A 19,385-nucleotide genomic window follows, 5' to 3' on the forward strand; every position below is an offset into this window, starting at 1 on the left:
AACCCGCAGGCTCAGGCAATCCACTCACCTCAGCCTCCCAAAACGCGGGATTACAGGCTGAGCCACTGAGCCCAACTGATCCTTTGTCCTTTAAACACCAATTGAAACCTGATGCAGTGGCTCACACCTATAATCCTAGCATGCCTGTAATCTTCTAGCGGAGACAAGAGGATTGCCTGAGCCCAGGGATTCGAGACCAGCTTGGCAAGACCTCATCTCTACAATAAATCAAAAAATTAGCCAGGCGTGGTGGCGTGTGACTGTGGTTCCAGCTACTTGAAAGGCTGAGATGAAAGAATCACCTGAGCCCAGCAGATGGAGGTTGCAGTGGCCATGAGTGTGCCACTGCACTCCAGCCTGGGCAACAGAGTGAGGTTCCTACTCTAAATACATACATACATACATACATACCAACTGAACACCTATGTACCACCTACTGTACTCCAGATGCTAGAGATACAATGGTAATTAAAACAGTACTGCATCCATAAAATTATATAGTCAAATGGATTGGAGCACATGTAAACAGAAGTTGAGAGAAAACTGGAAGTGGTCTAGTAAAGCAAGAGCACTCAAGTTGAGCCTAGCAAAGGGGCAAGGTCCAAATCATGAGGTTTCTCCATGCATTAAGGAGTTTGGACCCCATCTTAGCAATAGCATTTGAGGTGGTGATAGAAAGATGAGAAGCAGTGACTTGGAGTAGTCCGGGCAAGAAATGAGATTCTAAACTCAAGTGATAGCATGAGGGTAGAAGAAGGAGGGGGCACATATTAGTGATAAAATGGGTAGATAGAACTAGCGGGGCACAGTGACTTGGGCTCAGTACTTTCGGGGAGGAGCACTTGAGGCCGGGAGTTGGAAACCAACCTGGACAACATAGTGAGACCATTTCTATAAAAATAACAAAAATGAGCCGGACGCGGTGGCTAACACCTGTAACCCCCAGCACTTCAGGAGGTGGAGGCAAGAGGATTGCTTGAGCCCAGGGGTTCATGACCAGCCTGGACAACTTGGCAAGACCTCATCTCTACAATAAATCAAAAAAGTAGCAAGGTGTGGTGGCATGCACCTGTGGTTTCAGCTACTTGGAAGGCTGAGGCAGGATCGCCGGAGCCCAGCACATCGAGGCTGTGGTGGCTGAGAGCATGCCACTGCACTCCAGCCTGGGTAACAGAGTGAAACTCCTACTCAAAAAAAGGGGGGGTTTGAATCAACAGGACTGGGTCATTGATTAAATACAGGGGTTGAGAGAAGAGTGAACTATGAGGCTCTGGGTTCTTGACTTGGGTGATTACCTGAGATGGGGAATGCTGGGAAAAAAAGCAGCTTGTGGAAAACATTAGTACAATCATTTTTAAGTATATTGAATCCAGAGTCATCTTTGGCGATATTAAAATTGATATGACCAGGTGGTTGATTATACTAAAAAAGCCGAGCGTGGTAGCATGCCCCTGTAGTTCCAGCTACTTGGAAGGCTGAGGCGGAAGGATCGTCGGAGCCCAGCAGGTCGAGGCTGCGGTGACCAGGAGCGGCCACTGCACTCCAGTCTGTGCGACAGAGTGAGACTTCGACTCAAAAAAAAAAAAACGTTTAAGAATTAGCAATAAGCTGGGCTCAGTGGCTCAACCTGTAATCCCACTCCTTTGGGAGGCTGAGGTGAGCGGATTGCCTGAGCCCGCGGGCAACCCTCTCGGGTCCCCTCCCACTCTGGGAGCTTTTTGTCCTCTCAATAAATCCTGAGTTCTCAAAGAAAAAAGAATTAGCATATGTGTAATAGTGGTAACCATGAATGGCAAGATGTAAGACCACTCAAAGAGTATGTGGAGTGAAAAGAGTCAAGGACAGAACTCTGAAACATTGATATCTAAAGGAAAGACAGAAGAGGGAGGATTCCTGAATCATTTCAGAGAGGTTTTTCGTAGTCACCCAGGGGAAGAGAATTTAGAAGTTAGTACTGCGAAATACCACAGATCCATCAAGTGACTACAGGAAAAAAAAATGTCTCACATCTTCAGGGAGCAGAAAAACACCAGTACATAACTAATTATAATTTGCTGTCAGTAGGTTTCATAGGAATAGTATTAAAAACCTTTACATGTATTACTACCTTATGTAATCTTCATAATAAACCTATGTGGTGTAGGCACTATTAAATGCGCATTTTACAGATGAGAAAACTGAGACAAAGGGAAGGTAAGTAATTAGTAGTGGAGTATTTGAAAACCTGAAGTCTGATTCCTCAGCCAACTCTTAATCTTTCTTCTTCTGCCAGAAGTTGGAGAGAAAATGAAAACTTCCCAGAGGAAGTGACATTAGGAGGAAAGAGTACAGGATATTACAGGAAGAAATAATATAACCAAAGGAATTAGGGATAGAAAACATACAGCACACTTAGAGAACAAGTAAGACAAGTGGGTTACAGGGAGTATTTTGAAAGGTTTTAAACAGCAAGGTGACTTTAAACTTACTTATTCTCAAGTAGTTTAAGCAGAGAAAGGGGCATGGTAAGAGTTGTGAGCTAACTGACTGGCACCTATGGGGAAGAGTTGAAACTGGGATACAGTAAACTGCTCAGGCAATGATTATCCTGATAAAGGCCAGAAATGATAAGGACTTGCTTGCCTGAACTAGAACAGAGGGCACAAAGGTCCTAGGAATATTTCAGTGGAATTTTAACTCAGCAGTACTCATTGAGAGTCAACTATGCACCAGGCACTGAGGATGACGTGGTAAGTAAAAAGATGTTCTCTGCTATTATGGAAGTTGTTCATGGTTAGAATGCATTACCTGTCAGAACTCCCTAATACTGCGGAATTACTAATAAACTCTATTTTTGGCTGAAAAAAAAATCATCTTGTTAAATTTACAATGCAATTAATAAAAAACTAAAAACCTAAATACCATCAAAAAGGCTATAGTGTATTATATGCATTAGTCTTAATCTAAGGAAATATTTTATTATAGGTCTTCTTGAAGAAAATGATATTTTCAGGAACGCTCAAGCAGGTGTTCTCATCAGCACTAATAGTCATCCAGTCTTAAGGAAAAACAGAATATTTGATGGATTTGCTGCAGGTTTGTATTCTTTTGTTGCCTGTGGCTTATTTGTATCTGTAAAGTGTTTGACTTGGTATATTAATTCTCTTTTGCCTATTAACCAAAGCATGCAAATTGTGCTGCCAGACAAAGGTACTCAGATGCCTGTGTTCACAGTCACGTATGAGAGCATCCAATCATGCTAGGTTCTTCTACTCTAAGCCAAGCTCCTAAGAAATACTGCTGCAGCTGTTCAGTTCTAATTGTGAAAATCACCAACTGGGATAGAAGAAATGCAGGCCTTTACTGTCTACCATTAGGAACACAGATTCAATGTCTCAGACCTCACAAAAACACAGATGTTAAAAATAGTAAATGAAAATGCTGGTAAATGAAATCCAAGTCTCACGCATGTACTTTTAAACTTTTTGCCAGTGGTGGAAGGCAGTGACTCAATTCCAAATAACCATCTAGCTGCCACCTAAGCGTATTTCTGGGCACTATCTCCTTCTACAGCTTACAACAAAATTTTAAAATGTCATTATTTTAAATATTTTGTGAGCTATCCGTATCACTCCTTCCTTCAGCAAGGATAGTGGGCCATTAACAGTGAAAAATAAATGTTACTGTCAACGATCAAATATCTGCATTTTATTCATTAGACATTAAGAGGATTAACATACCAGAAAAAAAAGGAAGATTACCACGTATGCTAATTTCAGGTTTCTTTTAAGAAACAATGTAAAATGATACATCTACTTGTTTGTAAATTTTACTTCAGGTATTGAAATTACAAATCACGCAACAGCAACACTAGAAGGCAATCAGATTTTTAACAACCGGTTTGGAGGCTTATTTTTAGCATCTGGTGTTAATGTGACAATGAAAGGTATGTTGAAGTCTGTTCTGCCTATAAATACTGAAATATGCCATGAAAAAATAATGTTCAGAAGCCACTGCTTAACTTGATTCCTTATGTCACTCTCCAAGTTAGCAACAGATTAAGAAAACTGTTTTGGAAGAAACAAAGCTTTGTTTGGTTCTCAATGTGGAATATCTTACATAGACTCATTTGTAATTATAGCTGATTTCTTAAAATTGCTTCATTGGTTTTGTCTTAGAGCTCTTAAAAACATTGTCCTTCAGATTTTTACTCACTCTTTCTTTTATTACAGACAACAAAATAATGAACAATCAAGATGCCATAGAAAAGGCTGTTAGTAGAGGCCAATGTTTATATAAAATATCAAGTTATACCAGCTATCCCATGCATGATTTCTACAGGTAATTTAGAAGCATATTTGTGAGTCCTCAAAGGGTGACTTTTTTTAAACTGGTGACGCCTAACATTTTTCACTCATTTGTCAATGTTGAGAATGTAGCTAAAATTTTCATAATTATTCATATTAGTTCTCATTCTATAATCAATCTGCTTTGAGGATCGTGTGTTTTAAGACTGGAACCATGGGAAAGTGAACAGTAACTGATGTCATTCAAAATGTGGAACAGCGCAATGTATTGTCTTCTTAGGAGTTTTAAATATATCCCATTCACTGTGATAGTTTTGCCTCTCCTGTCCCCCAAACTGATTCAGCAGAAAGATTCATGATAGCTGGTGTTTTTTCCCTTTATCATTTATTCAACTAACAAGTCATTTCTTTTCCTCTTAAGACACATGATGACAGGAAACTCATTTATTCCTGAATTAGTTGGTGTGGATAGGGGGCAGGGAGAAGGAAAAAAAATTCAGTTCTGGTCCTCTTACAGCCAAAGGTTATAGAGTATTATAGAGTAATATAAACAAAACGCAGTATTTTTAATTAATGACGTTTGAGAAAAATAACATAAGCTTTTGCTTTTTAGATGTCACACTTGTAACACCACAGATCGAAATGCCATATGTGTGAACTGCATTAAGAAGTGCCATCAGGGACATGACGTAGAGTTTATTAGACATGATAGGTATGTAGCATACTTGCTTGCTCTGTTTCCCAATGATCTTCCCCCTCTCTTTCCTAATGTTTGGGTTTTCATTTTGCTTCAGGTTTTTCTGTGACTGTGGTGCTGGAACACTGTCTAATCCTTGTACATTAGCTGGTGAGCCTACACATGATACAGATACATTATATGACTCTGCTCCACCTATAGAATCCAATACATTGCAGCACAACTGAATTCCTTCCCTAAAGAAAAGTCCTGCCATTCTAACATCATAACTTAAAACATTTTTTTTGGAAGAAGATTGAAACTCTGTGCCCATGCTACAGGAAATGACTGTATTAAAAATGGATACACAAGGTCAGTTGACACTATGAAGCTCAAGCTACCAAAAAGAAAGTGGCAATATGTTGACTCAGGATCTCCAAGCTGGGTGTTTTAGCATTACTGTGTAAAGACTTTTGAGGGGACAGAAGTGGAGAGAATAAGCTGCAATTTTGTACAGATACCAACTTCTGAAAAGCTGGTGTTTTTACAACTAGCATTGAATGCAGTCCAATTTGCAGTAGCGTCTATCTTCAATAGACAAGCAGCTTTTGTTGCTGCCTTTACGGACATGGGTACCAATTGCTTTTGTAACGTGGTAAAGATGTGAGCTAGCACTTCTGCGTTTCTTTGGATTTTTTTAACATGTACTCAGATTGAGAAATATGATTTTAATGCTTTAATCTCATGTAGTTTGTTTTTAATTTCAAGCAAAATCTTATTGTACTTGAATGTGCCCTGTTTTGTTAGCACACCTAGACTTGCTGTAACTGTACTCATGTCCCAGTATGTACGTTCTTTCTATGAAAGAGAAAACACTAATCTTAAATTATATCCAGCAATGTTTCTGGTATCCTTTAAGAAAAGTTAAGACTATTATTTCCTTCCCTTCCCTGTGCAGCATTCAAAATCACCCCTAGAAAAGTGAGTGTTTTAATGAGACTTCCTAGGAAGGGATGCACTGTAAAACAAAAGTATTCTTGTAACTCAGTTTTGTGAAAGGTAAAAACTACTATGTTTTAAAGTACACTTTAGAAAGTCTCTTCAAAACAGTCCTGTATTTGAACTCTGTTCATAGTTTTCTTTTGAACAGTTTAGACAAAACTGCCGGAAGTTAAAACAATTTCCTGCGTTAAGCTGAGACAAGTATATATACAGCCCTATACAGTTTCATAGCTTTTCCCCTCCCATTTATGTGTATTGGTGACAGTGGGTATAAAACAGCCTGAAAGTGTATGCATGTACCATAACATCTAGACTTAATATATTGTGAAGTATTCAATAACCATTATGTAGAAGGTAGATAAGAATTAAAAGGGTTTAATTTCCTAGAAAGAAAATGGAAAAATGGTCATTTTTAAAAAATAAAGTTTATTAGATCATAATGTTGTCTGAATTCACCACCTTTGTCAAAAGTCAACTCAAAGCTTCCAATGTAGACAGTCTATAATTCCTTAATCAAAGTCAGCACTTTACGGACAGCTTCAGCATCTACAGTTGACCTTTCACTAGCCAGGCAAACTTCCCTTAAAATAAAAAAAGAGTTTTTCTTTTAATTTGTATTTTTCACAGTGTATCTTCCCTCCCCCCTACTGTATTTCCAGAAAACGTAATAAGGTCAGCTATGATCCCATTATAATTACCGAAATAACCGTAGTGACTGATTCATCTTCTCAAATTCTCTTGCTTTTCTATGTCCCTTCTGAATAACTTCCTCTGGGAGGTTAGCAAGCCTTGCTGCATTAAAGCCATAGCTTTTAGGACAAGCTCCCTTAATAAATTTATAGAGGAAGGTAATAGTCTCCTGGCTGGGGTCTTCACATTCATTTTCTACCATACATGCCTTTAAAAGAAAGAAAAATATGAGCTATATTTATGTGCTAGCAATAGAAGTACCCAATATGATTACCTAAAAAAATTCAACTCTTGAAAAAATTTGCATATACCATATGTCCCAGGCGCACAGCAACATTTTGAGAATAATCTTCTACTAATGAATGGTAGTGGGTAGAAAACAACGTTCGACACTTGATAGTCTCAGCAAGTTCTTTAACAACTGCATTTGCTATTGCTGTCCCATCAAACGTTGCAGTACCTCTTCCTGGGGAAGTAAAAATACATAAATTGTATAGTATACAATCTGCCTTTATTTTTTAAAAAGGCATCAGTACAACTACATCCAAAAAGCATTCTGTAAGTAGGCCCTGTTTAGCTAAATAGGTCTGGCTTACCAGTCGATGGGGAAGAGGGTTTCTTTTAAAGGAGTACTGGCTGGACTCAGGGGCTCAGCCGGTAATCCTAGCAATTTGGGAGGCCGAGGCAAGTGGACTGCCTGAGTCCGCATGTTCAAGACCAGCCTGGGCAACTTGGCACGACCTTGTGTCTACAATAAATAAAAAATCAGCCAGGCATAGTGGCACATATGCCTGTAGTTCCAGCTACTTGGAAAACTGAAGTAGAAAGATCACTGAGCTGGGCTCGGTGGCTCAGCCTATGATCCCACACTTTGGGAGGCTGAGGTGAGTAATCCGGATTGCCTGAGCCCGTGGGTTCGAGACCTGCCTGGGCAAGTTGGTGAGACCTCATCTCTATAATAAATCAAATATTAGCCAGGCGTGGTAGCGCACGCCTGTAGTTCCAGCTGCTTGGAAGGCGAGACCTCATCTCTACAATAAATCAAAAAACTAGCCAGGCATGGTAGTGTGTGCCTGTAGTTCCAGCTACTTGGAAGGCTGAGGCGGAAGGATCGCTGGAGCCCAGCAGGTAGAGGGTGCAGTGACCGGGAGCGGCCACTGCACTCCAGTCTGGCTGACAGAGTGAGACTCCAACTCTAATTTAAAAAAAAAAAAAAAAAAAAAAAGGAGTACTGCCCAGGTTCAGAGACTTCCTATTATTTAATACATAGGGAATCAAAAACCTTTGCCGTTACCTTTTGTCTCCAAGTATGGGGTCTGTGCCCCAATGGTGAGTGCATTTTCTAAGGGCATTAATGTTCTTTAGATGTCCTTCAAATGATCTTGAACAGTTCTTTGTACTAGTGTTTTTAAAGTTTTAAAAAGCCTTCAAATGAAGATAATTAACATCTTACCTAATTCATCCACAAGCACCAGAGAATGTGCTGTTGCATGCATAAGTATGCTAGCCGTTTCACTTAATTCAACAAAAAATGTACTTTCACCTTTAAAAAAAATCACAAATGAATCATTTTACAAGCCATATTTACAGTAACTCATCATCTAGGTCATAGCATGAGCTACACATAGTGGTACAAAAGAATACGTCTCATTAAGAAACTATGTAAATTCTTATACTGGAAGTGATATTTTATTATGTCTAAAGTAATCAGCTGTGCTTAACACCAGAAAAATCAAGCATCAAATTTAAATGGCTCATGTACAGGAGGCAAATACCTTTATCATGCTTAAATTAATTGTTAATAAAGCTTTAGGTGGAAAATAAACTCACCTGACATTATTCTATCTGAGGCACCAAGTCTAGTAAACACTCTGTCAATTGGTGTGAGTCTACACACTTCAGCAGGGACATAACAACCCATCTGGGCCATTACAGCTAATAGCCCAGCCTGTGAATGAGAGGAGGAAAAGGTGTTTTATGACTGTTATTTTTAAAGAACCTGTAGACAACAAACTTTTGTCTTTCTTATGAACCTTTATGTAGGAGTTAAGATACCCCTTTTTTCTGTTCTTAAACCCATTTGGGAGACTGAGGGAAAAAAGAGGCTTAGGGCCCAACTGACCTTCAGAACATCAGAGCCACTAACCCACTTACACAGTACACTAATGGTCCTCAACCCTGGCAGAGTAGAATCATCTGGGGGCCGGGTGCAGTGGCTCAGGCTTATAACCCCAGCTCTTTGGGAGGCTGAGGCAAGAGGATTGCCTGAGCCCACGGGTTTGAGACCAGCTTGGACAACTTGGTGAGACCTTGTCTTTACAATAAATAAATAAAAATTAGCTGGGCATGGTGGCACATGCCTGTAATTCCAGCTACTTGGAAGGCTGAGGCGGAAGGATTGCCTGAGTCAAGCAGGTGGAAGCTGTGGTGTTCATGAACATGCCACTGCAATCCAGCCTGGGTGACAGAGTGAGATTCCGGCTCAAAAAAAAAAAAAGCTCTGATGTGTGGAACCAATTCCAAATCAAATGAAACCATTTCAGGGGATCTTAACCTTACAAAAAATAATAAGTGGAATACCACTACACATAGTATAGTGTACTGCCTCTCTCTACTTAGCAAATTAGGTGAACAGAAGTATAGAGTGCAAGAAACTGGGGGCAGAAGGAAACAGCAAGCTACTATTTTTTCTTAACAACTCTTTTAAAAAACTATTTTAAAAATGTAAAGTTCTGGCCAGGCTCAGTGGCTCAGCCTGTAATCCCAGCACTTTGGGAGGCTGAGGTGAGTGGATTGCCTGAGCCCGCAAGTTTGAGACCCACCCGGGAAACTTGGCGAGACCTCATCTCTACAATAAATCAAAAATTAGCTGGACATGGTAGCCCACGCCTGTAGTTCCAGCTGCTTGGAAGGCCGAAGCAAAAGGATCTCTGGAGCCCAGCGGGTCAAGGCTGCGGTGGCTGGGAGCGTGCCACTGCCCTCCATTCTGGGCAACAGAGGGAGACTCCGACTCAAAAAAAAGAAAAGTAAAGTTCTGTGGCTAGCCAACTCCTGGTATAAAGAAAGGGTGGTTAATATCAAAAACCCATCATGCCATCCCTAAAAGCTGTTCCCAATATATGCTAGACATCATGAACATCGCTTTCCTACCTGCCATAGGTCTTTTGTGAGAAGGGTTTCTACAAATGAGTCCAATTTAAGGACAAACGTAGAATATTTCATATTTATAAACATCCTTTTTATTGTTTTTCTGAACACATGAAATTAATTCAGAGCCTCATGATATGAATGACCTCTCTCCCCTTTTTAACATATACTTCGTTTAACAGAAGATAGATCTTTGGGGGGGTAAATACAATTCTCAGTTTTATAACACAAGGAGTTTCCCCTTTGCTTTCTATAAGTCACTAACTAAGTTTTATGTAAATCAGTGTTTGGAAAATGGCCTAAAAATGTCATATATTCATTCCTAATATTACAAATGACTTTGTGATAACAAAACATTTAAAAAGTTACCTGTCTCATGAGTGTAGACTTGCCCCCCATATTAGGTCCAGTAACAAGCACACAATAGGCTTTGCCATTTTCCTCCTCCTCTTCCTCACAACCTATTAGAATGTCGTTAGGAATAAAATCATCTCCAAAAAAAGTCTTCGTAATGCAAGGATGGCGTGACCCTTTAAGCTCTAAGAAGGGGGGAGTATCTTCTGGCAACAGAATTACTGGGCGACACATAGGACCATCACCACCTCGACTATAGTTAGCCAGGCATAATAAAACATCTGTTAAAGAGAGGGGGAAAGGAAGGCGTTGTTATCTTGGAGTTTCAACATGTCTTCATAATGTTAATACTTGTAATGAAATGAAATATAACTTAATTTCAGTCCAAAGACCTCTCGGACTCTAACACCTGGACCACAGGAGTAATTATACCAAGGAGAAGCTAAAAGATACAACAGAGAAATGCTGTAATTATCCCTGTTACTTGATATATCCTGGGGCTAACACTTCTTGGGAGAATATTCTGAAAATCCTCAAACTGATATTAAAACCATCTTTAGGCCAGGTACAGTAGCTCACACCTATCCCAGTACTTTGCAAGGTCAAAGTGAGAGGATTACTGGAGCCCAGGAGTTCCAAACCAGCCTTGGCAACATAGTGAGACCGTGTCTCTACAAAAAAGAAAATCTCAAAAACTTAGCTGAGCATGATGGCATACACCTGTAGTTCCAGCTACTTGAGAGTCTAAGGCTGGGGTGAGCTGTGATCATGCCACTGCACTCCAACCTGGGCGACAAAATGAGAACCAGACTTTTATTAAAAATTGTTAGACAGCCCGGCTCGGTGGCTCAGCCTGTAATCCCGCGCTTTGGGAGTCTGAGGTGAGTGGATTGCCTGAGCCTGCGGGTTCAAGACCCGCCTGGGCAACTTGGCGAGACCTCATCTCTACAAAATAAATCAAAAAACTAGCCAGGCATGGTAGCGTGCGCCTGTAGTTCCAGCTACTTGGAAGGTTGAGACGGAAGGATCGCTGGAGCCCAGCAGGTCGAGGCTGCGGTGGCTGGGAGCAGCCACTGCACTCCAGTCTGGGTGACAGAGTGAGACTCCAACTCAAAAAAAAAAAAAAAAAATTGTTAGACAAAAATAAACTGATTTTCAAACACCTGTGCTAAGGAAGGACTTCTAATTACCCAGTTACCAAATGCCACAAACTAAGAAGGATACAATTCTATACCCTTGGATAGTTGTGTTAAGATCAAATAGTTTTGTATTATAAATTTGAGTAAATTATGGTTGCCAGATTAAAAAAAAAAAACTCAAAAACTACATACAGAAACCCTGTCTCTAAAAACAACCTTTTTGAGTTGGCGTCTCACTCCATTGCCCAGGCTGGAGTGCATTGGCACACTCACAGTCACCCAAGTGTCGACATGCTGGGCTCTGGCAATCCTTCCACCTCAGCCCTCCAAGTAGCTGGAACTACAGGTACGTGCTACCACACCCAACTAATTTTTTATTTATTGTAGAGATGAGGTCTTGCTAAGTTGCCCAAGCTGATCTTGAACCCACCGGCTCAGGCAATCCTCTCACCTCAGCCTCCCAAAGTGCTGGGATTATAGGCTGAGCCACCAAGCCCAGCCTTTTTTTTTTTTGTCAGAGTCTCACTCTGTTGCCTACACTAGAGTGCAGTGGCATACTCACAGCCACTGCAGGCTCTATCTTGCTGGGATCATGTGATCCTTCTGCCTCAGCCTTTCATGCAACTGGGATAAGAAGGTACACACCAGCTTATTTTTATTGATTTACTGTAGAAATGAGGTCTCACCAAGTTTCCTAGGCTCAGGCAATCCTCTCACCTGCACCTCCCAAAAGTGCTGGGATTAGAGGTGTGAGCTACCATGCCCAGCCAAGAAACAGTCTTTAAATTTAAAAAAAAAAAAAAAAAAAACACTTACAGAAAAGCCACCTGGGGAGGGAGAAGGGTGGGAGCACAAAAGTACCTGGTCTACCCCCAGGAGGAGTGAGGGCCAGTTAGAAGTCCAAACCTTGCCTGCATGCAGCCTACTTATGCTGTTAATCCTCACTTGTATAAAAAAAGGAAAGAGAGGGAGGGAGGGAGAGAATGAGAAAAAAAAATTCCCACAACTCTATTTAAAAAAAAAAAAGACCAGTCTGGGCAACATAAGGAGACCTCATATCTATAAAAAAAAAAAAAAAAAAGAAAAAGAAAAATCCAGCATTCACAAGATACTAAGTAATTCAACTAAAATTTCACTTAAAACAAAGCTTAAGTACTATCACTCTTAAAAATAAAAAAATCTTATCTTTGTTAAATTATTCAAGATTTAAGAAAGGCCAGAGGGCTAATATGATCAAATCAAGTTTCAAAAGAGCAATGCAAATTGCTGTGGGCAACCTAGTCACTGCCTATCGATGAACCAAAGAAATACATATATGTCAAAGTATGTATCTTGTTACTTCTGTTTAGGAACATACAACTGGGACACAGCATTACTAATCAAAGGCTGAGGAACAAGCTTGTTCAGAGTCTTACCCAATACTGCGATACACTCTACAGCAGTCTGCCAGTCCTTGTAATTTTTATCAAAGTTGTAGAACAGACGCCGCATGCAGTCCTTCAATGATACATCTCTCCGTTCTTCTGCATTTATGAGATTAGCCAACTTCTTCTCAATAGTTTTGGTCCAGTATCGTTTACAGCCTTTTTTGGTAGATTTCAACTCATATTCTTCTGGCAAATTATGAGTGGTGAAATTCTCTGGAATTTCCAACTGGTAACGGTTCCTACCAATCCCCCAATAGACTATGGTCCTACAGCCAATTCTACTGCGCTGTTTCTCTAGGTATTCCAAGAGGCTCTGTTCATTTTCTCTTATGTCAGCAAGAGCTTGGTCATAATCAGAGTCAAATCCTGCTTTGGGAGTAATTAGTCCAGTCTTTCGAGCCTTTTCATGGTCAAAGGCCGTATCCCATCGGTTCAGTTCTACAGTCAAATCAGGAAAACGGCCTTCAGGATTTTTTGTCTGCAGAGTAATGACCTGCTTGAGGATTTTAGACGTAAAATCATCAACAACTTCTTCCATGATCCCTACAATTTTACACATTACCTTGAACCCTTCCAGAGCAGAAAGAAAATCAATTATCTTTTTTTTGCTATATGTAGTTTCTTCATACATAATAGCCCTGCTATCTGGGTGGTTCTGACTCTTCAGGGGAGACCCAACGTTATGAATCTTACTCAGCAGCCTCTCAAGATCTGGAAGCTTCTTTAGGAGCTCTGTGACTTCAGAGGTTTTGTCAGGCACAACCATGAGGTCTTCTACAGCATCTAGACGATCATTGATGGCACAAGGGCTACAGAGTGGGGCACAAAGCCATTGCTTTAGGAGCCGCTTACCAAAGGGAGTATGGCAGGTATCAACTCTCTCCAGCAGGGTCCCTTCTGTAGAACCATTGGTTCCATTCAGAAAAACCTCCAAGTTGTTTAATGTCACTGCATCTAGCACCATTCGTTGATTGGCTTTTGTGAAAATAGCACCGGATCTTGTAGTACTGACCATGTCAGAATCCAAGGGAACATATTCTTCAAAATTAGCCATTGATAAAAGCTCCTGATCAATAAGGCATTTCTTGAGGTAGAAGACACAACCACCTAGAGCAGAGAGGGCCAATTCACTCTTCTCTCCTGGTGTCAACCCAATGGAATCGGACTCTGAAGTCATACCTTTAAGCACCTGGGGCAATATTACCCCACTGCCCTCATTAAGGTTTTCTCTAAAATACCCTTCCTCGAGAAGAGTTCTCAAAGTTTTGGATGCATCCCAAAATTGGAAGCCTGGTATCAGACTTTCCTGAAGAGACGAGGATAACAAGCCCTTCAGAATTGTCTTAGTTTCCGCGGAGAGATTTCCTTTCTCATACAAGACTTGTACCGGAGGATAGTGTGCCACGAGAGTCCTAAACCGGGAACAATGGCGATCATCTGAAAACTGACCTATGAAGAACTTTCCCAGTGAAGTATCGACAAAGCACACGCCATACACATGAGTGTGGCCAGAAGAATCTTCCTCTTCTTCTTTGAGGCTAAGAAGATACTTACTGTAGCTCTCAGAGGGATCGCCTTCCAGCACACTGTGTGTCTGTGTACCCTTGGTAATGACCCTACAGATCTCCCTCCTCACCACCTTGTCATGCTTAGACGTGTGTGCCATCTTTCGACACCGCGCCTCCATCATCTCCGGGGTCTCAGTCTGCTCCACTCGCGCGACTTTATAGCCCTTCTGCACCAGGGAATCTGAGTAGCGGCCAAATGCAATTTCAGGAAAACCAGAATGGGCCCAGTTGCCCTTCATGAATACCAGCCCCAGCTCACTGACTCCAATAAGAGCATCCATGTGGTACAGTTCGTAAAACTTCCCCACCTTGTAACAGATGACAAGATCAAAGTTCTGAGACTTAATCTGCCACCACTTCCTCATTCCCGGAGTGCAGGAATTAAGGAAATCCTCAGGCACATAGAGTGTGGATGCATCAAAATCAGGGTGATCAGGCCGCCTCCGGTAGTCATCTCTTCTCTTTTCCTTCTTAAGCCATTCTAGAGTTTCATGATACCAGAGGGTAGGGCGACTACTGTCATCACCTCCTCCACTAACTTGGGCTTGGGACTCAGAACTCTGAGGAGCACAGAAAGCATTCAAATTACTCTTGGTTTCTGACGAAATGCCAGTTGTTCGTTTGGTGGCTGAAGGCACTTCCTTCCTTGAACCTTTCCTTTTAAGAGAGCCATTTCCAGTCACCATTCTCCTCCGCTTTCGGGCACCTTTCACATGGCTGTCCAGGCTTTCGCTCTCACTGTCCCCCACCCCACTGCTTATTTCATCACTGCTTCCTTCCTCCTTAACATCTGGCTTGAATTCCACATCAGAACCACCAATGTCACTCTCAGAGTCTGATATGACCCTTCGTTTTTTTATTTGGCGGCTACTTCGCCTAGATCCTTGTGTCTTAGGCCGCACTTCCTCTTCACTCTCAATTTCGTTATCTTCTTCACTCTTATCTGATACATAAGTTGTGCCTACCTGCCAGGCAAGAAAAAAGTATTTAAAAACAAAGCAAAATTGGAAAATCATAATCCACACAGTTCTGATTTGACTTTGCAATGGTATTCATACAACCGTTCTGTTTTTCACTTTCGGTATTCAATAAATTACATGAGGTATCCCATGCTTTGTTACAAAATAGGCTTTGTGTTAGATGGTTTTGCCCAACTGCAGGCTAGCGTTAAGTGTTCTGACCATTTGAGGTAGGCTAGGCTAAGCTGTGATGTTTGATAGAGTCAGGTGTATTAAATGCATTTTCAATAACATCATTGTAAGTCAAGTAGCATCTGTACAGCTGTGAAACATCTCAGTATGCTGCAACTTCATAAACCAAGAGAAGAACCCACCTCCAGAAAGGAGAAGCTTTTCTTACTCAAAGAATATCAGCACAGAGGCTCATGCCTATAATCCCAGCACTTTGGGAGACCAAGGCAAGAAGACTGCCTGAACACACAGGTTCAAGACCAGCCCGGGCAACTTGGCGAGATCTCATCTCTACAATAAATCAAAAAATTAGCTGGGCATGGTGGCGCATGCCTGTAGTTCCAGCTACTTGGAAGGCTGATGAGGAAGGGTCACCTGAGCCCAGTAGGTCCAGGCTGGGGTAGCTGTGAGCTTGCCAATGCAGTCCAGCCTGGATGACAGAGACTCCAGCTCAAAATAATAATAATAATTTCAGTTTTACCTAACACTAAAATATAAAGTGTTGCACAGGGCACAGTGGCATGCATCTATAGTCCCAGCTACTCAGGAGGATAAGGTAGGAGAATTGCACGAGCCTAAGAGCTCAAGGCCAGTCTGGGCAACACAGCAAGACCCCATAGGGGTCATAGGAAAACAGTAAGCAACCTATACTGGTTCTAGTGTTTGCTCTTCCACAAACTGGCTGTCTCACCTCAGGCCTGGCACATTTACCTAGCACGAATCTCCCTCATGTGTAAAGCATTATTAAGCTAAATGATCTCTGTAATTCTAAACCTCTCATTATGACCCCTAGTCTCAACCTTAAAAATTAAGGCCGGGCTCGGTGGCTCAGCCTGTAATCCCAGTACTTTGGGAAGTCAAGTCAAGTGGATTACCTGAGCCCGTGGGTTCGAGACCCACCCCAGCAACTTGGCGAGACTCTGTCTCTACAATAAATAAAAATTAGCTGGGTGTGGTAGCTCGTGCCTGTAGTTCCAGCAACTTGGAAGGCTGAGGCCAGGAGCATGCCACTGCACTCCAGTCTGGGTGACAGAGTGAGATTCCAACTCAAAAAGAAAAAGTAAGTTTAAGATACCCACTGTGCCGGGCTCGGTGGCTCAGCCTGTAATACCACACCTTTGGGAGGCTGAGGTGAGTAGACTGCCTGAGCCTGCGGGTTTGAGACCCGCCTGGGCAGCGAGACCTCATCTCTACAATAAATTAAAAAATCAGCCGGGCGTGGTAGTGCATGCCTGTAATTCCGGCTACTCGGAAGGCTGAGGCGGAAAGATCGCCAGAGCCCAGCAGGCGAGGCTGCGGTGGCCGGGAGCGGCCACTGCACTCCAGTCTGGGTGACAGAGTGAGACTCCAACTCAAAAAAAAAAAAAGGATACCCACTGTATTAGCTTGCTTATTTCCTATCTCACCTACAGAAAAGGGAAAACATAAAATTGAGCTGATAGATGAATCACTCTTGTGATTCAGCTCATTAAATTTCGCTACATTAGAAAATAATGATCTTGTTTTAAATGAACTAATTATTTGCTCACTTCCTTAACAAGTCTTAATTCACTTGGTTAATGACCACTAACATTTAAGCCAAGGTTGAATTTCAAGATTTACCATCTATTTTTAGCAATACAAATCACAACAAGTATTAGAACTAAACATAAAGCCGGATAATTAATTTCTAGGACCTGACTATACCCTCATATAGAAGCCTACTACTAGACTCCATGACCAATTTCATGACCTCATCCGACTGTCCCTAGCTCTCTGCTTCTTACCAAAAGGGTACTACATCTTGCTTGCCCGCCAGCAGGCTTGTGAACCTAAGTTAAAAGACTGCTAGCTGTTGAGATTCTAAGTAATCTGACCTAACCAATCCAGGGAAGTACAGAAGTATGCATGTATGTGTAATTATATATACATATGTGTGTATGTGTGTGTGTGTGTGTGTGTGTGTGTGTGTGTGTGTGTGTGTGTGTGTGTATATATATATAAAATACTCCCCCGTTTTGCCCCATCTGAATGTTTATAATATCCCACCTCCATCTCTTCCTCCTCTTCTGGCTCTGAGGGCTCATCACAAACTGCCAGCTCAAGCCTCCTAATTTTATCTTTATTTAAGGCTTCATCTGCACGTTGCATTGCTCTCTGTATTTCAGGCTTTGCACTGTAAAAATGACCTCCCTTCTGGGCTTCCTTTGATTTCGAACCTAGAAAGAAATGTATTTATAAATAGTAACTGTTGGCTGGACGCTTTACTCAACCTAATGAACAAAAATGACACATATAATTTGTATGGGATTGCACTATTCCTTTTTCTTTTTGAGTTGAAGTCTCACTCCATCACCCAGACTGGAGGGCAGTGGCATGCTCACAGCCACCCCAGCATCAGCCTGCTGGGCTCCAGCGATCCTTCCGCCTCAGCATTCCAATTAGCCGTAACTACAGACGTATGCTAGCACACCCAGCTAATTTTTTTGATTTATTGTAGAGACGAGGACTCACCATGTTGTCCAAGCTGGCCCACGGGTCCAAGACCAGTCTGAGCAACTTGGCAAGATCTCATCTCTACAATAAACCAAAAAATTAGCCAAGCGTGGTGGCACTTGCCTGTGGTTCCAGCTACTTAAAAGGCTGAGGTTGAAGGATCACCTGAGCCCAGCAGGTCACAAGGTTACAGTGGCAGTGAACATGCCACTGCACTCCAGCCTGACTTGAGACTCTGACTCAAACAAACAAAAGAAGCCAGACTCAGTGGATCAGCCTGTAATCCTGCACCTTTGGGAGGCTGAGGTGAGTGGATCGCCTGAGCCTGCGGGTTCGAGACCCACCTGGGCTGCAAGACCTCATCTCTACAATAAATCAAAAAATCAGCCAGGCCTGTTAGCACACACCTGTAGTTCCAGCTACTTGGAAGACTGAGGCGGAAGGATCGCCAGAGCCCAGCAGGAGAGCCTGCAGTGGCCGGAAGCGGCCACTACACTCCAGTCTGGACAGAGTGAGACTCCAACTCAAAACAAACAAACAAACAAACAAAAGAATCACCATTTTACTTCCTTGAAGTTGCCCTACCCAGGTCCACTTAAGTCTCTCTTCTGATGATCTGGGTCTACGGCCCTCAACAGGTAGAACGGCCCTCAACAGGTAGAACGTACCTCTTCAAGTGAGGGAAAAAATACAAAAGGAGTCTGTCTGTAGAGATCCTTTCTTAAAAACTTACTTCAGGAAGCCAAAGATTACACTATCAGTTAAATGCAGCTATGATATTAAAGTATGCCCTAGATCAGATATATTTAAATATAATAAATAAAAGAATAAGCCAGCCAATCTACTACTGTAAGGGTAACCCAGTTCAAAATGAACGTGTTAAATGTCTTTTTTTCAAAACAATTCCATCAAGATGCAACTTTAGACTGCGTATGGTGGCTCATGCCTGTAATGTTAGCACTTTAGGAGGCAGAAACAAGAGGACTGCTTGAGCCCTGGAGTTCCAGACCAGCCAAGACAACTTAGGAAGAACTCATCTCTCAAAATCAAAAAATTAGCCAGGCGTGCACCTGTAGTCCCTACTACTCAGGAGGTTGAGGCAGTGGCAAACCATAATTGTGCCACTGCACTCCAGCCTGAACAGAAACCCCTCCCCCAAAAAAGAACTTAAAAGGTGCAAAAGTAAAATTCTTTTTTCATGTTGACTTCATCTAAAAGTTATGTCATTATAATATTGACACTATGTAGCCACTGAGCAAAAGCTCACACGTCTAATGACTTGTGATTGTCTAGTTTGTTTCCAAGAGGCATAACTAGAAATGTGCCTGTTCTTTCCAAATATAATCATAATTGTTAAAGAAATTTGTCCAGGCCGGGCTCAGTGGCTCAGCCTGTAATCCCAGCACTCTGGGAGGCCGAGGCGAGTGGACT

General features: G+C 41.8%; 2 protein-coding genes across 3 annotated transcripts in view; one reads left to right on the forward strand and one right to left on the reverse strand.

Annotated features, from left to right (window-relative positions):
- Nucleotides 1–6,404, forward strand: part of FBXO11 (F-box protein 11) — a 36,594-nt gene extending 30,190 nt beyond the window's left edge. The window contains exons 19-23 of the mRNA XM_008070520.2: nucleotides 2,965–3,075; nucleotides 3,818–3,925; nucleotides 4,212–4,320; nucleotides 4,900–4,998; nucleotides 5,081–6,404. Coding sequence (XP_008068711.1) covers nucleotides 2,965–3,075; nucleotides 3,818–3,925; nucleotides 4,212–4,320; nucleotides 4,900–4,998; nucleotides 5,081–5,210 — 557 coding nt within the window. The 3' untranslated portion in view covers nucleotides 5,211–6,404. The remainder of the gene's footprint in view (nucleotides 1–2,964; nucleotides 3,076–3,817; nucleotides 3,926–4,211; nucleotides 4,321–4,899; nucleotides 4,999–5,080) is intronic.
- The window catches only part of MSH6 (mutS homolog 6), a 16,139-nt gene continuing 3,124 nt past the window's right edge, over nucleotides 6,371–19,385 (reverse strand). Inside the window, exons 2-9 of one of the 2 annotated variants that reach the window (XM_021718797.1) lie at nucleotides 17,508–17,677; nucleotides 12,710–15,254; nucleotides 10,171–10,436; nucleotides 8,485–8,602; nucleotides 8,108–8,197; nucleotides 6,966–7,120; nucleotides 6,663–6,862; nucleotides 6,371–6,545 (exon numbers count right to left, since the gene is read on the reverse strand). In XM_021718797.1, the coding sequence (XP_021574472.1) occupies nucleotides 6,464–6,545; nucleotides 6,663–6,862; nucleotides 6,966–7,120; nucleotides 8,108–8,197; nucleotides 8,485–8,602; nucleotides 10,171–10,436; nucleotides 12,710–15,254; nucleotides 17,508–17,677 (3,626 nt within the window). In that variant the 3' untranslated portion in view covers nucleotides 6,371–6,463. The remainder of the gene's footprint in view (nucleotides 6,546–6,662; nucleotides 6,863–6,965; nucleotides 7,121–8,107; nucleotides 8,198–8,484; nucleotides 8,603–10,170; nucleotides 10,437–12,709; nucleotides 15,255–17,507; nucleotides 17,678–19,385) is intronic. The other variant, XM_021718798.1, reaches the window with a different exon arrangement.

The sequence above is a fragment of the Carlito syrichta genome, unplaced genomic scaffold, assembly GCF_000164805.1.
Source record: "Carlito syrichta isolate Samal-C Ts95f unplaced genomic scaffold, Tarsius_syrichta-2.0.1 Scaffold313473, whole genome shotgun sequence".
Lineage (NCBI taxonomy): Eukaryota > Metazoa > Chordata > Mammalia > Primates > Tarsiidae > Carlito > Carlito syrichta.